The sequence below is a fragment of the Raphanus sativus genome, chromosome 7 (genome assembly GCF_000801105.2).
Source record: "Raphanus sativus cultivar WK10039 chromosome 7, ASM80110v3, whole genome shotgun sequence".
Lineage (NCBI taxonomy): Eukaryota > Viridiplantae > Streptophyta > Magnoliopsida > Brassicales > Brassicaceae > Raphanus > Raphanus sativus.
In genome coordinates, this window is record NC_079517.1 from 7818208 (window position 1) to 7833917 (window position 15710).

Here is a 15710-nt window from a genome sequence, read left to right on the forward strand (position 1 = left end):
TAAGTCTAAGAGAACGCGAGAGACCACGAGGCAAAACAAAACCCACTTCTGAAAATCCACTTACCAAACAGGAAGAACTACATATGTTTGAAGCCTAGTTTTCAAGAAATTTTTTTACAAACAATTGAGATCACAATCGATTAGTGCATACGAGTCACAATCATAACAACTTCTGCATTCTATTCAATCAACAACACAGAGATTGGTTCATCATCTACACACATCAACTTAGAAACAGAATTGGAGGCAAAGAAGTGTACTTAGAAGAGTTGATATCCAACAACAATAACAATAAAACAAAAGAAGGCTCGTTAACGCTTGGAGAACTGTGGTGCTTTACGGGCCTTCTTGAGCCCAACCTTCTTTCTCTCAACGACTCTCGCGTCTCTGGTGAGTAAACCTTCCTTCTTCAACGGCGATCTATGGTCCGCACTCACCTTCAAGAGGGCACGAGCAACTCCGAGAGTAATGGCTTGAGCTTGACCAGAGAGACCGCCACCATGGGCTTTCACAAACACGTCGTAGCTGTTCTCGTAACCCAGTGTCACTAATGGCACTTTAACGTACTGAAGCCACAGTGGGTTGCCCTGTAGGTACTCCTGCAAAAGGAGTTCCACACTTCACAATTAGAGAGCCATTAACCATATAATCTCTCAGCCAACTTATCCTAAGTCTAAACCACCTAGAGACCATCATAAGAACTATTTGAAATTGATTACAACTTAATCTGTAACGTATTCAATGTCAAACTACCTTGGCATCGCGATAGTTAATAATAACTTTGCCGGTGCCTTCTTGGAGAACGACACGAGCTATGGCGCACTTACGCCGACCCGTGCCTATGATTTTCTGAGCTGCGAAGCCTCCCGGAAGCCTCGATTTCACGTACTTCTTCAGCTCCATCGTATCCTCCGCTACCTCCGCGGGATCTTCCACCGTGGCGGTGATTGAGAGAGAGGCGCGACGAGCTGATTTCGCCGGCAGTGAGAACACCGAGTTCGTCCTGGGGAAGGAGAGGGTGGTTGGTCCCTGAGAGACCTGGGAAGAGAAAGAGAGAGAGGAGAGTGAAGAGGCGAGGTTTGAAACCGACAACGCCATTGTCGCTGGAGGAAGCTTTAGAGAAGAAGAGGATAACGGAGGAGAGTGAAGATGAGATGAGGTTCGGTCTCTCTATCCCTTCGTGAGCTTATCCGAGTGACTGTAATAGGCCCAATAAAGCCTTAAAATGGGCTTTAAAATGGATTCAAGTAAATCTTTTGTATTATTACTGTACGCGTTTGTGTTAAAAGACATATTCAACTGTTTATGAGATCAATCATGTGTTAAGTTTTTTTTTTTAATGCAGGAGGTGTCTAAGCCAAGACCCAACTAATCTCTTTACAAACAGTATCTGTAGGGACTGGATTTCCGATCAAACAGTATCAACCAATAATCAAGTTCAGATTTTTTAAATGAAACGTAAAATATGGTAATTTGATGTCTGGCCAAACCATAGTAATTTAGTCAATGACATAACTCGAATTCATAAACTGCTGGGATTACTTGTCATTAATGATTGTTCATACTCCCTCTGTTCCTGAAAATAAAATTTTCTAGACAATTCATGCATATTAAGAAAACAATCGATGTTTTTAATTAAACTTTTTATTTATATTTATTATACACTTTTCTAATAACTATGAACCAATAATATTTAGTCAATTCAATTATTTTCAATTAATGTGTCTTAAAAGTATTCAAAATTACCTTAAAAATTTTTTAGACTAATGGAACAAAACTAAAATCTAAAAAATCATATTTTCAGGAACACGGAGGTAGGACATAGACTAATAGAGAAGAATATATTTATAAGAGACCTTCATCGTGACAAACAAAAAAAATACTCTCAAGAATGAATTTCATAAAGCGGCTCGGATAATACATTCAATAGTGAATATAGAAATGAAAAAGGGTCGGTCTCTAGGCTATTGATATGTAATCAACATTCATGTACAGATCAATATGCACATATAACACTAGAGAGAGATAGAGAGACCGAACAATCAAATATCTCAAGTTACTTCAAAATTATTTATTTTAGAACATAATATAAAAGACGTAGACAATGGAGCCTCAAAACAAAATTTGTAGCCGATGTGTAGTTTTAAAAAACATTATCGAAAAACAGGAGTGCACCGTGCCTACTCAGACTCAACAAGATACGTACTTTCCTGCTACAACAAGAAGTTACCGAACCGTGCACCACCTGGAACTGAAGCAAACCCTCCAAAGAAATTAGACTCGTGATGATGTCTTTGTCGGAGACGAGGACGAGCTGTTTCAAGCCTAGGTGCAGCAGGTGCAGATGGTCGATTCGGGATTTTAGCAGCAGGATTCGATCTCGGGTCAGAAGATGGCTTCCCGGATCCGTACAAAGGAACCAAACTGTCTTCCTTGACCGGAGCTTTACAAACAGGGCAGTGATTCGATTGGGAATGGAAATGGATCCATCTGTACAGACAAGGCCAGCAGAACAAATGACCACATAATGTCACGATCGGTTCTCTCGCCATTTCAAGACATATGTTGCATCCAAAGTTGCTCGAAACGTCTTCCTCGTTGCTCAAAGACATTGGTTCCTATAACACAAAACGAGATTAAAACAATCGAAACCCTCACATGGTTTGGCATAGAATTTGATCAAACATGCAGCATTGATCAAAATTCTAGTAAAAATTATTCAAAGTTTCGATTTTTTTTTTACCTCAGCGAGACGAGATAGAGAAAGAGAGAGGCTTTCTGATGTGAGATGGCAAGCGAGAGAGAGGGACTCGGCGAATGAAAAACGGAAGAGAGTTATTAATATACTTTCTTGGAAGCTTCCTCCTGATTTTATTCCAATTTTTAACTTTTAATTCTTTTTAAAACTATTTTCTATTACTGAATAATAGGGTGTTTCTGTTATTCGGCCAACAATTTTTGTTTTTGTTTTTTATTGTTACGAATAGTATATATTTGTCCCATTAGGTTTAGCGAAAAAAACCAAGTCCTTAATTTATATGGGCCCAACTACCCAGACGTGGCCCAAATGAATAGCTGATTAATTTCTGATCACTTAGCTAGACTTGACAGTTGACACCAACCTGTGTCTTTCGACTTGGACGCCTCAGTGGCGACATCATGTCATCTTCCTTATTTTTGTGATGATTGGTACTATCAACTATACAAATTTGATTATACGGTCAAACAACTCATTAGCTAGCTTACCTTAACAACTCACTAAAAACTAGTGTAAAATCTACGAGAAATAGAAACTGAGACCTTTGACCAATAACGAAAACACAAAACATTGGGAATTTTATTACTCTTCTTTTTTTTGGAGATTTCTTTTGTTTCACAATATAAATTTTTCTAGGAATCCAATACAACAAAATAATAATATTTTTTTTTAAATGATTATATCATTGCCTATTCCTTCTCATTAATTATAGTTAACATATTTTAGTATTGTTTGTCTTTTCTCCAAGGTATTTTAATATGCGTGTTAACTGAAATAGAGGGAATACTATTTCATTGATAATTTTTTTTTTCGTTTCTGACCCTTTTTCTTGCTGCAATTTAACTTTTTATATCTTTTTAAAAATAATTTAATTTAGAGAACTCCTTGTCAAACAAGCAAAAAAGGTTTACATATTCGATAAAAAGGTCTACGTTCGGTGGTAAAACCATATTACCTTGTGGGAGTTTTGGATGGTTTCTGAATTATAGATGTTTTTTTTTTGTAGAATATGAATTATAGAGGTTGATGATCGAATAACACGTCTTTCATATTTTTGGCATATTTTATACATAAACGCACTCAATACTGTTTATGCAGTATCTATCTTATTAAAACAGAAACATTCTATTGGACCTAACATTTATTTTGTAAGTTTTTAAATTAAATACACCTTTATACTTTAGATTTAAACCTACATTAAATCACTAATGTTTCTTTATTTATACTACTATCCATGTTTCCAAACAATATATTTATTTCTTTATACTACTATAAATGTTTCCAAATAATATATTTTATATACTACTATTAATGTTTCCAAACAATACAATAATTAATCTTAGTTATTTTATATCCATCATTTTTTCTTTAAAATTTTGTAGAAACGTCATAATTTCATAAATTGCAAAATAATGAACTTTAAAATTTGGATTATAAGATTACAAATTATGAAACTATTACAATTTAAATCAAATTAGATTACATATCGGTCATCCATCAGTTCAATCGGTTAGTCTCGGGTTTTAGTGATTTTTTAATATGAATATTTTAAAAACCTAAATTGAATTGTTAGATCTTCGGATTAACCGGTATAATCACAATCGGGTTGAATTTAAAAACACTGATTTAAATGCAAAAATATTTTAAATACACACTCTTTAAAAGTTACCAAAATATTTGTTAAGTTATTAGTGAAATTTTCCATCGTAAAATATTCCGCGCTTCCAAAGCGCGGATCAAGATCTAGTAATGTTTTATATTAGTACACGTTTTAAATGTTTCATGGAGTGACCGTGTTTACGGTTCAGAGTAAAAGATCCTAAGTGTTACTATAAAATTATTCCACGAATGTTAATCGCTTAAAGTCGATCTAGAAGAAGGTATTATTAATTTATTGTACTATTGATATAACGGACGAATCAAATTGACCGTAACTATATGAAGGTTCCAAATGGAAGATGATCCAACTCATATCGTACGTGGATTAAACTATGTGTTTTCACTTGACCAAAAAAAAAAAAAAAAACTATGTGTTTTCATATAAAAAAATGATTTGATCTGAAATCGAAGATAACAATGCATAATATTCAATACAGATATGACTTCTGGAAGAAAGGATTGTAATTGGTTTTAATCTCTTGTTTCTTTGCATGTAAAAATCAACTTTCGCTATCCTATGTAAAACATTTATATATATGCTTTCGCTATCCTATGTAAAACATTTATAAACTCTAAAAAATGCTTGAATTCAAATGGTGGCTAAAAATCCTTTAATTTATCTTTCAAATTTAAGTAGTTTGGATAACATAAACATTCCACAAATTGCCAAATGAAAAATTATATATAGATTTAAAAATATTATAACCATATGGCACGATGATACATTAACCGGGATTATTGTATAAGAAAATGAAAATGTTATATCAAAACATAAATTATTTGATGGAACAATAAAGTAATCTCTTTCAATATGTCGACTTTGACGCTGACGTTTTCAGTGTCGTCCTATAATTTTATTTCTTTCACACACACACACACATACACACGAAATGGGGTAGTATATAAATAGAGAGCCGGTGAGAAAAAAATATCAATCTTCACATAAAAGCATCTATCATATTCCCACCTGATTCTGATTCCTCAACTGCTTCTTCATTTTCTCTATTACATACACAACACTGTGATTTCGATCTCTGTATATCATCGACCAATGGCGGCTCAGACCGTGAAATACTGGCTAACGGAGCACCCCAACATCGTTAACTTCCGTTGGAGTCCAACTCAATCATACGCCTCCACGTGGTTTTTCCTCTTCACCGCCGTTTCATCATACGTCATCGCCGCCGTCTCTCTCCACGTCCTCCTTGCGATCCTCCGACGACGGCGCGGCCTCTCCCTCGGCCCCGTCCCGGCTCTGCACAGCCTAGCCATGGCTCTGATCTCCGCCGTCATCTTCGTCGGGATCCTCCTCTCCGCCGCCGCTGAGATCCGCGACACGCGCTGGCTGTGGCGGCGAACGCGGACCACGGCGCTCCAGTGGTTCCTCTGTTTTCCCGTGGGGACACGCGCTTCGGGACGCGTGTTCTTCTGGTCGTACGCGTTTTACCTCTCTCGGTTCCTTCATCTGTTCAGAACCTTCTTCGCGGTGATACGACGTCGTAAGCTCAGCTTCTTCCAGCTCATCAACCAGTCTTCTCTCCTCTGTATCTCCTTCCTCTGGCTCGAGTACTCCCAGTCCTTCCAGGTACGTTATTAATTAACCGGTTCGGTTTTACAACACATTTAAACCGAAATCAAATACAAATTTTCTAAATCGAACCGTCCTTGGTTTGTGCAGGTTGTGGCGATACTACTGACGACCGTTTCTTACGCCGTCGTGTACGGTTACAGATTCTGGACGGCGATCGGGTTACGTGGCGCGTGTTTTCCGTTGGTCGTTAACTGCCAGGCCGTATTGTTGGGGTGTTTGACGGTGTGCCACGTAGGCGTATTGTGCATACACCTGGTCAAACGCGGAGGTTGTAACGGTATCGGTGCTTGGCTGTTTAACTCCGTTCTAAACGCCGTTATCTCGTTGCTCTACTTGAAGTTTTACGTCAAGACGCGTTCGTTAAGCCCACGTAAACAATAATATTTTTTGTATTATTAAGAAAAATGATATATTATCAACCGGAAAAGAAATCTACTTCAGGAAAAAAAAAACTGGAGATTGAGATTTTTTCTTCTGTTGTTGTATGATGATTAACTTACGTGAATGTATTGTATAGTATATATACGTAAATCCATATCGGATTCTGATAACGATGTTTTAACAGTTGAGTAATTAAAGTTACTCTTGAGAGAAAACTATCAATTTATTTATTTAATATAAATATACTATTTATTTTTTTGTTAGGTTATGTTAAATTATTTAGATACTTTTCATCTTTTGAAGTTTCAGTCTCTTTTCCCAGGTTGCAAGTTAACAAAAGTCCGGTAGATTTGGTATTGGATTCGTTACTTTTACAACATCTGATCAAAGAAAATTAAGACAACGTGCAGAACTAAGTCAAAGGAATACTTTTATGAGTTTTGTAATAATACACCTGAGAAAAAAGGACAAAAGCTGATCTGCACTATACATATTACAACATACTTTTTTAAAGGGTGTGCTTGGACGATTTCAATCTCCGGCGTCCATTTGCTTCCGGTCAATTAGAACACCGTCGTCCCAAGTTTCAGAGTATCTGAGGATAAAAAGGCATCGACAGTTTTAAGAAACTTGGGGGTTTGGTGTTGTATCTAAATTAAATTAAGAGTTTGTAAGGGGTCACTGACCTTGTTCCATCCACGTCTATACAGAGGAAGTCTCCGTGACGCCATCCATCTTTGAACTGTCCAAAGAATATCTCACCCGACTTTGAATAGAACCGTCCTTCCCCGCTTGCTTTTCCTTTCCAGAAATTTGCAAACCACCGGTCACCTTTGTGGAAATAAAACCAGCCCTGCAAGACAGAACACCAAAACAAGTTCGGTCTGTCTGATTACAATCTTTATCTATCTAGGAAAAATAGGTTTACTAAGCTAAATACAGATTAAAAAGATCAAAAAGACTAATATAAATTACCTTTCCATGTATCAAATCTTCTCGCCAAGTGCCTTGGAACACGTCTCCGTTCTTGAAGTAGAATGTTCCAAGACCAGATCTTTTACCGTTGTGCCACATTCCATCATATATGCTTCCATCTCCAAGTACCAAACGACCCTGTGTTGGCAAACATTCCAGCCATTACTTTTTGGGATCAATTAAGAAAGGTTTTGTGGTCTCAAGCATAAAAGGCCAAAACACTACAGTTTACCTTTCCTTCAGGAAGGCCTCCTTGGCATCTTCCCTTGAACAATCCTCCTCTGTACTGCATCTCCTGAATAGGACTCCACCTTTTTGATGAATCTCTTTCAGCTTCCTAAGTTGAGAAAGAATTAAAAAAATTCTGTCAGTTGACAATGACTTTTCACTCAAGAAAGCAACTCACTACTAAGAGAATGATTTTATATCTTAAGACCTAACAGACTGCTACTTACCAGCATAGACGCTGCTCGAGCGGATAAGTTTCTTTGCTTTGTAAAGTCAGCATATTTCTCAGACAGCAGGGTAGATGCAGCAGTATCACCAGAGCCTTTTGTTGAGCTATTAGAGTTGAAAAATGATTCATCTCTGGAACCACCCTTCTTAGAGGGTTTGCTGAGACTACTGTTCAAATTCTTTGAAGGTCTCACACCAACGGGAAGGTTGACAATACTCAGGCTAAGCACTGCGGTGTCTCCAGAATCAGCTGGTCTTTTCTGCTCAATCTGATATCCTGGATCCATACTCCAGTTAGCAATTGGCTCCCTCTGGATAGCACCATAATCTACAAAAAAAGATGATATTGTATAACTTTTCAAAACAGTTTAGTTTTGTACTCAGCATCCTATGAATAAACAAGCAAATGAAGCATCGCATAGATAAGCTTGTTTTTTTAGATTTTGTACCTTCTATATTCTCATCTCCAAGACCCAGGCGACTGTTTCTAGATGGTTCCTCCTCTCTATCACTATCACCACTCTCAGAAACTTCCAGGGGTTCCTCGGAGTCAACTTCAACCCTCTGATTTGATGTTTTCATTTCAGAAGAGTCTGCTGAATCTTCCATCGCAACCCTCGCTTCTCCAAGTCCAATGTTTGTTTCCTTTTGGAGTTGTGAACGATATTTCTTGAAGATATTCAAAACAAAAGGAAAAAGACCAGAAAAAATGTTGCCTTTGCTGGATGCTTCCTCCTCTGGACAACTGTGATGACATATATGAGAGACATATGCATTAATGCTTAACAGTGATCAGTGGAAATAAAATCTGAATGACCAAAACCAGCATAGCTTGAAATTGTAAACATAGATATCATCACATACCTTAGAATAAAAAAAGTTGTGACGAGGACTTTAGGCTCCAGATCAGGTTCATGAACAGTAGATACTATGATGTCTCCAGTGTACTCCATTGTTTGACGAAAAGTACGGAGAATTGTTTTCACGTCCTTCTTCTGAAGACCTACCGAGCTAGCCACAATGCATATAATAGCCTTTAGATCCTGCATAATGGGAAAAAAAAAATCCATGTGTTAAGATTATTTCATTCACGTTACTGTCAGACCAATCTTACAAGAGAGCTTAAGTTGTACGAATGAAATGCTCTTACAAGAGATTAGAGATACCTTTATACCAGGGCGAAAGAAAGGGCAATCGTGTATAGCTCGTAAAATAGAAGTCTTAAGGTTGTGACCAGCCCCAAAACCAACTTTTGCCTCTTTGTAGCTTTCTAGAATCTGAATATTAATAGAGTAGAATGATTGAATTCAACCTCAAACTAAAAGTTTACTATCCTACGAGATGGAAATATATTATCTGCATTAAGTTAAACCACTGGTCCAAGAAACTTACCGTTGTAACTTGTGAGCTTTCAAGTTCTTTAAGATCTTTATGCATCATGTCGATAAAGTTTCCATGCATCCCCTGTATAAAAAACCATATATGAAAAAATGACAAATAATTTTTGAGTATACTTTACTATGAGAGACAAAAAGTATGCTTACGCTTATAAGAGCAGAGGCTGCATTAATTGCCTTGGAGACAGCATTGTTTGCATTTCTCAGCGCTTCATCCAAAGTTACCAAATCCTTCTGAAGTAACATCTCAATGTCAATATCTAAAAAAAGCCAAAGTTTAAAGTCAGTTCATGGCCAGAAGGATAACTACAACAAAGGTAGATTTTCGGACACTAATGTGTCAGGCAAATTTATTGTACTGGCTAATAGAAATAAATACCTATAGAGAAACTAGTATGATGCTGCAGTTTTTTAGCCAATTCGTTAACCTGCACAAACACAACCTCCGAAATTAGGAAAAGAGAGACAAAAGAGATTCCAACTAGAGATAGTAAATGCCACTGGGCTTGTTGGTTGATAAAATTTATTCGATGGACTATTATTAAGCTTGTCATATGAATATGATGAGATGGTAGAATAGTAACAACAAAAGACTACCTCTTCAAGACGCCTTCTACCTTCAAAGCTGAAAGGCTTTAAAAGCACAGCAACAGCTAAGCTACCCTCAGATCTGACTGCACTAAGAATATTAATAGCTTCGACATGGTCAGAACCATATCCAGCACTAGCCACCTGGTCAGGAGAAGAGTTTAACCAGAATCAGTTGCACGACCAGTACTGTTCCACAGTTCCACGAAGAGAAAATAGAAAACCATTATCATTTCACTAAGAGCCTACGATAAAACTTAGGAAGCATGGTTGTTGATTACGGGATTGCACACATACGGTGTCTTGTTTGGTTATGCTAAAAAAAATAATTCACTAATACATTGTGGGGATTTGGAAATGCAAAAGACACAAGATTTGCTATAGCATAAAAAGAGAAGACAAACAATGAGTAGGCAAGGGAAGTACAAACAAGGATGAAGGCCTTTGGACGCGACTGTATAAGCTCAATTGGATTCATGGTCTTGAAAACATTATCTGTGAACACACAAAAGAGAGAGAGAGGTAATGGGTAAGAAAGATAGAATATCCCCTGCTATCTTCTTGAACAACTTAGCTACACATACGAAATACGCTAAGACAGACATAACTATCATACACTGTCTCAAAACTTTGGAATTCAAAGTAGATAATCAAACACCTTAGCTCTCCCTAACATCTGATTTCTATAAGAAGCTAATCGCTAAAGAAACTCAAATAAAAAATATATAAAGAATGGGACCTTCGTGAGTGAGCCTCTGCTGTAAGACTGAAACTCCAGAGCTGTCTCTGCTAATACTCCTGGAAAAAGGAGAGAACTTTACAGTTAAATTTTTGGTAAATTTCATGAATAAACATAAACCCATTCATTCTAAGTGAGCAACAGCATAAGTAGAAGAAAGCTGCAAAGCTTTTAATGAGGGAATCGAAGATGATGATTATTACCAGAAGCGGAGAGGAAGAGAAGGAAAAGGAGAATCCAAGCAGGAATCAATGATAGACTCCTTACGACTACCGATGACAAGAACCTCTATGTAGAAGAACTCAGACCCATCATCTTCTCTCCCCCACGACGACGTCTCAGCAGCAGAAGCCGAATCTCTGACCAAGCACATCACGCATACCCGACGCGCCTTTCGAGCGGTGGATTGCAATCGCGATGTAGCAGCACCAACGGACGAAAATGAAAGGCCGGAAGAAGGAAGGAGAGGCATACGAGTAGTGAACAATGGTGCTCGGAGAGTGGAGAAAACGGGAAGAAGCTCCATAGATATCGACGACATTACGATTCACTTAGAAATGGATGGTCACATAGATTGATTGATTGATAGAAGAAGAAGAGATTCCGACCAAAGAGACAGGGGCATGTCTGAGAAGTTGTCCCGATATAAATTATTCTGGAAGGAAGAGTAAAATATCCGCCGGAACTGTGAGTTTAGTTGATTGTGCATAATCCCTCAAATTTTTTTACTACTTATTTCCGTTTTAGTCCCCATGTTATAGTAAATTGCAGATGTAACCCATATTGTCCGAACTATATTCATTTTACCAATGGCACTCTACAGCTACTAATTGCATTCCATGGCACTCTCATATTCATCCGACTCTCATCTTAATTGCTTTTGTTGTTGACTCAAGCTGTTTGTGTGTTGCTAGTTTCGCTACTAATACTATCATTTCGCCTTCCAGGATTGTCATGGAGCTATTAAACTTTGTAACTGTGCAACTCTCGTGTTCATCACGTTAGAAACAAACCACAGTTCATTAAACCTTGTTGATATCGAAGGATATGTTCTATGTTATTTCTGATTCAGTCGATAAAGGAAGTTCAAAGAAACCCATTGTCACAGACAAGTTTTAAGTAAGCCAACTAATCTTTCCTTCCACACAAAGTTACGTTCCAAACTAATGAACATGACTGTCTGTGTCAGTCTTCCCAACCCATAGGTTAAACCGTTAAAATTTGCAAAAGTCTCTAACTTTGTTATTTCCAACCAAACATATGATTTAAGTAAAAGCCAATTTCTCTTTTATTTTATCACACACAAATGTGGTTTCGGTTCATGAACTTGACTCTAGAAAACTTTGCTAGTTAGGTCTGGTTAGCCAGTCTTCTCGTCTCAATCCAATCTATATACTAGTCTCCGTTGATGGAGTGTCCCCCATGAATTGCGGGTCTTTGTTGGAGAAGAAGTAGCTTTGATTTGATGCCACCCTAAAAAGCATGTTTTTCACCATAATTGGTGGTATTCATTAATCCTACAAGTAATACAGACCTACAAAACTTTCTTTCATTCCTCAATTTGTTTTTTTTTCGTATCCACTCTTATGTGGCATGGTAAGTTGCCAAGTTCTTGGTTTTATCCACCGTTAACAGATACGGTAATATTTGTGTCTGTACAAATTGAACCAAATACCGACAGTAATCATTGCGTCCATACAAGCTGAAGTAAGCTGAGAACCTCTAGTCCAGATTAATAATAGGCTTTTATTTCACACATCCAAATTGTCCGAGCAGAAAGCATGGCAAATCTCTCCAGTTTTCACATTCTCTTCTTCATGTTTATCACAAGTAACTACAAAACACTCTCTATCTTATCTTTCTCATTTCATTGTTACATTCTACATCATCTTAATCTCCTCTATTTATAGAAAGAACAATTCAATATCAGCTTACTTTTGATGATTTTTTTTTATTTTTTGGAAAATGCATGTCCCATTCTATTCTATTTTGTTTTAAAATAAATTAAAATAAAGTATAAAGTAAAAAATATTTTAACCGAATTTATTCCGTAGATAGAGTAATTTTTTTTCTTGTTCATTATTTTATTATGAAATAAAAAATTAAGTAGAGTTATAGTATTTTTATTTTATATTTTCTTTTAGTGGTAAAAATGGAATTTTAATTCCAATACTTAAGAGTAGGTTTATTTCGTTGCCTAATAATTCTGATATTTAGTCGTTCTCTTAATTCTTTTTAATGTTACTTTTTGGTTTGTGTTCAGAAAAATGCGTCCGCCACCACCGAAGACAGTTATATTTCCACCGTCTGGCAATGAACTCTCACAAGGAAAGACGACAACAACCTAGGCGACGGTGGTCTTCAATTAAATCCAAGTGTTTCCGTTCAGCTCACCCCTCTCTCTGGATGGTTGTTAGATTCGAGTTAACTATGGGCTACTTAAAACTAATTGGTAATTAATGAATATTCTGACTTTAATTTTTTATATATTATTTAATGTTTTTTAGAATTTTTTATGTGTGATGTAATATTCTAATATTCCTCCTCGAGATGATAGCTTTTATCGGTTAAAAATTTCGGAACTTTGAGACAGTTATACTCGGTGGAACGATAAGGGCATGACTGGTTTTCCCGCTACCACCCGCAAACGCAGTTTTTGCGGTTCGCAGCGGTTGTTGGCGTTTCGAAACAGTCATAGAAAACGCTACAAATCGTTTCAAACCGCTCCGAACCTCTTAAAATCAAAAGCTGGTTCCAACTAGCGTTTGCGGTTGAGGGCAGTTGCGGGAGGATAATTTTTTTTCTTTAAAAACAAAATAAATAAAAATAATACTAAAAATATCCAATAAATTTTTTAAATTGAAATAATAGATATTGTAAAATGTATACATATTATATTTTAATTTATATTATAAAATTTTCAAACCAAAATATTTTCTATAAATTTTTAAAATTTAATAATATGATTTTATAAATATAAATATAAATTTTATATTTATTATATTTTATAATTTTTATATTTTTATAATTATATAAAATGTATATATTATTAATTTATTATTTAACAGATGTTGCGTTTGGTAGTTTACCAGTCATAAGAGTCCCGCAAATTTCTAGAAAACGCTTGAAACCGCAACCACCCGCACCCGTAAACTCCCGCAACTGCAAACGCAACCGCTGCAGTTAAACCAGTCAGGTCCTTAATTACGACTTTTATATCATGTCGGGTTACGAACCTATAGATCCGGCAGGGGGAAGATTAATATTAATTAGGGGATTGGCTCGTACTTTTGTAGTTTTTTCCTTTATGGGAAGTTTTTAAATCTGATATCATTTTAATCTAGATGGGTTCTGCAACTTCGATTCATCCCGCCAAGGCAACTGTGTCACCGGAGATTGCGGCGGCGTTCTTAAATGTGCCGGAGCTGGCGGAGTTCCTCCAGTCACACTACAACGTCAAGATAGGGATAAAACCCCAAGGAGGTACCGGAGATTGCAAATACGCAGGCTGCTTCTCCGATCTCAACGTGATTTGCCCTAACGAGCTTCGAGTCATGGATCCACAGAACAACAACGTGGTGGCGTGCAAGAGCGCCTGCCAGGCGTTTAACAAACCGGAATATTGCTGCACGGGAGCTTACTCGAAGACGTTCAAGAAAGCTTGTCATAGCGCTTACAGCTACGCCTATGACGACGCAACAAGCACCTTCGCTTGTTCCCAATCTAACTACTTGATCACGTTCTGTCCCACCCGCTCTTAAAAACCGGTGCTCCGGTTTAGATTCGGGCCGGGCCGGGTTTCTCTCTCTCACGTTTCTTTTGGTTGCTTGCTATGCACGTAAGATTAATATCTTCCACTTGTATGATTAAAGAAGATGCTTATAACTCATATAAATACAGAAGATAAAGAGATATTCCTAACATAGAGTTATAAGAGAATAACTACATATACAGATTTGATCTTTTTTTCCTAAAAGTGTTCATTGAGTTGGAAAAAACAACAATAGGTTATTTAACTATTATTGATTGTTGTTAAAAGGTATAACATATGATTCAGTCGGTAATAGAACTCATTATTATACCAAAGGATGCATGTCACCTTCTTTTTTTAAGAGGTAATGTGAAAGAAAGAGAGAGACGGAGACGCTCTGAAAGTGCTACATTGGATCATATTTTCAGGTGGCACCTCCCTCTTGTTTTTCTTTATATGCATTTTGCTTGTTCACATCACCTTATCTGACTAGGTGCAACCGTGCAAATGAGATCAGGTTAGTTTTGATCGAACCAACTTTGAATCTTCTCCACCTTTTTGGCTAGGAAAGACTTGAAACACACAAAACCAGCTATTTTTGTAGATACATTATGATTCATCAAAACCACTTGTAGAAAGCTACAAACTGCTCTTATTCCCAATTTATCTTACCCCTAGTAGTCTCTGATAAAAGCTACAGCAATGGAAGCATAAATATCTGTGTAAGTCAGCCTTCACAACCCAATAAAATTCAAATTTACCTAGTCACCAAAGTTTGTTTCCCACCAAAACAGAAGATAGATTCGTACTGGCAGGTTTAGTTCATGAACTAGATTCTATTTTTACGTCAGTCTTCTGAACCTATTCCCTGATTAGAAACCTTGATGGAATATGTCCCCACCGTGAATTATGGGCCGTCTTTGTTGAAGAGGAAGTCTTTGATTTGATTCCTCTCTAAAAAAGCATGTTCTTTTCTGCATTATTGCTATTCACGAATCCGCCAAGTTACAATATGGACCTACAATAGTTTCTATCGGTCGTCAAATTGTTTCTCCTCCACTCGTACTTATATATGCCAGTTTCAAAATACGTAGCAATATTTGTGTCCATACAACTTGACCTAAGCCGATAATTCGATTCCGTGTGCTGAACCAAATGATATTTTTGTTTCATACACATCCAAATAGTAAATATCGGATTGTCTCAGTTCGAATAATATATCCGACATTCGATACTTGTAGTGATTACTATCAAAAATCCTAACCATTTGTTCGCATCCTGGGTTCCATTGTTTGCCTAAACGGCATGGACGACATTTTCATTAGAAATAAGCTTGCTACATGATTTCTAAGTGCGACATATAATCTCCATAGTGGAAGCAGTCGCCAGTCGTCGCAAATGGATTGGTTTGAGAA

At 37.0% G+C, this 15710-nt stretch overlaps 5 protein-coding genes across 5 annotated transcripts; 2 read left to right on the forward strand and 3 right to left on the reverse strand.

The window, feature by feature from the left end:
- Positions 1–158: 158 nt before the first annotated feature.
- LOC108814771 (30S ribosomal protein S9, chloroplastic) lies at positions 159–1178 on the reverse strand. Its single transcript, XM_018587396.2, has 2 exons — positions 754–1178; positions 159–599 (listed from the first exon to the last, which is right to left on the reverse strand). Exons 1-2 carry the CDS (start codon positions 1096–1098, stop codon positions 312–314), a joined length of 633 nt encoding a protein of 210 aa, XP_018442898.2. The 5' UTR covers positions 1099–1178; the 3' UTR covers positions 159–311.
- A 953-nt stretch (positions 1179–2131) lies between these two features.
- Positions 2132–2814, reverse strand: LOC108816725 (E3 ubiquitin-protein ligase RMA1H1). Its single transcript, XM_018589292.2, has 2 exons — positions 2744–2814; positions 2132–2618 (listed from the first exon to the last, which is right to left on the reverse strand). Exon 2 carries the CDS (start codon positions 2610–2612, stop codon positions 2214–2216), a length of 399 nt encoding a protein of 132 aa, XP_018444794.1. The 5' UTR covers positions 2613–2618; positions 2744–2814; the 3' UTR covers positions 2132–2213.
- Positions 2815–5336: 2522 nt separating this feature from the next.
- On the forward strand, positions 5337–6619 carry LOC108817053 (elongation of fatty acids protein 3-like). The gene is made up of 2 exons (XM_018589646.2): positions 5337–6002; positions 6096–6619. The coding sequence occupies exons 1-2, from the start codon at positions 5469–5471 to the stop codon at positions 6387–6389; spliced, it is 828 nt and encodes a 275-aa protein (XP_018445148.1). The 5' UTR covers positions 5337–5468; the 3' UTR covers positions 6390–6619.
- Positions 6620–6802: 183 nt separating this feature from the next.
- On the reverse strand, positions 6803–11217 carry LOC108817050 (protein ACCUMULATION AND REPLICATION OF CHLOROPLASTS 3, chloroplastic). The gene is made up of 15 exons (XM_056990964.1): positions 10748–11217; positions 10545–10603; positions 10236–10300; positions 9815–9949; positions 9597–9645; positions 9365–9477; positions 9213–9284; positions 8987–9097; positions 8685–8863; positions 8270–8565; positions 7820–8148; positions 7597–7701; positions 7365–7502; positions 7076–7242; positions 6803–6984 (listed from the first exon to the last, which is right to left on the reverse strand). The coding sequence occupies exons 1-15, from the start codon at positions 11083–11085 to the stop codon at positions 6921–6923; spliced, it is 2220 nt and encodes a 739-aa protein (XP_056846944.1). The 5' UTR covers positions 11086–11217; the 3' UTR covers positions 6803–6920.
- Positions 11218–13770: 2553 nt separating this feature from the next.
- Positions 13771–14497, forward strand: LOC108817056 (pathogenesis-related protein 5-like). The gene has a single exon (XM_056990327.1). It carries the CDS (start codon positions 13889–13891, stop codon positions 14303–14305), a length of 417 nt encoding a protein of 138 aa, XP_056846307.1. The 5' UTR covers positions 13771–13888; the 3' UTR covers positions 14306–14497.
- Positions 14498–15710: the final 1213 nt, after the last annotated feature.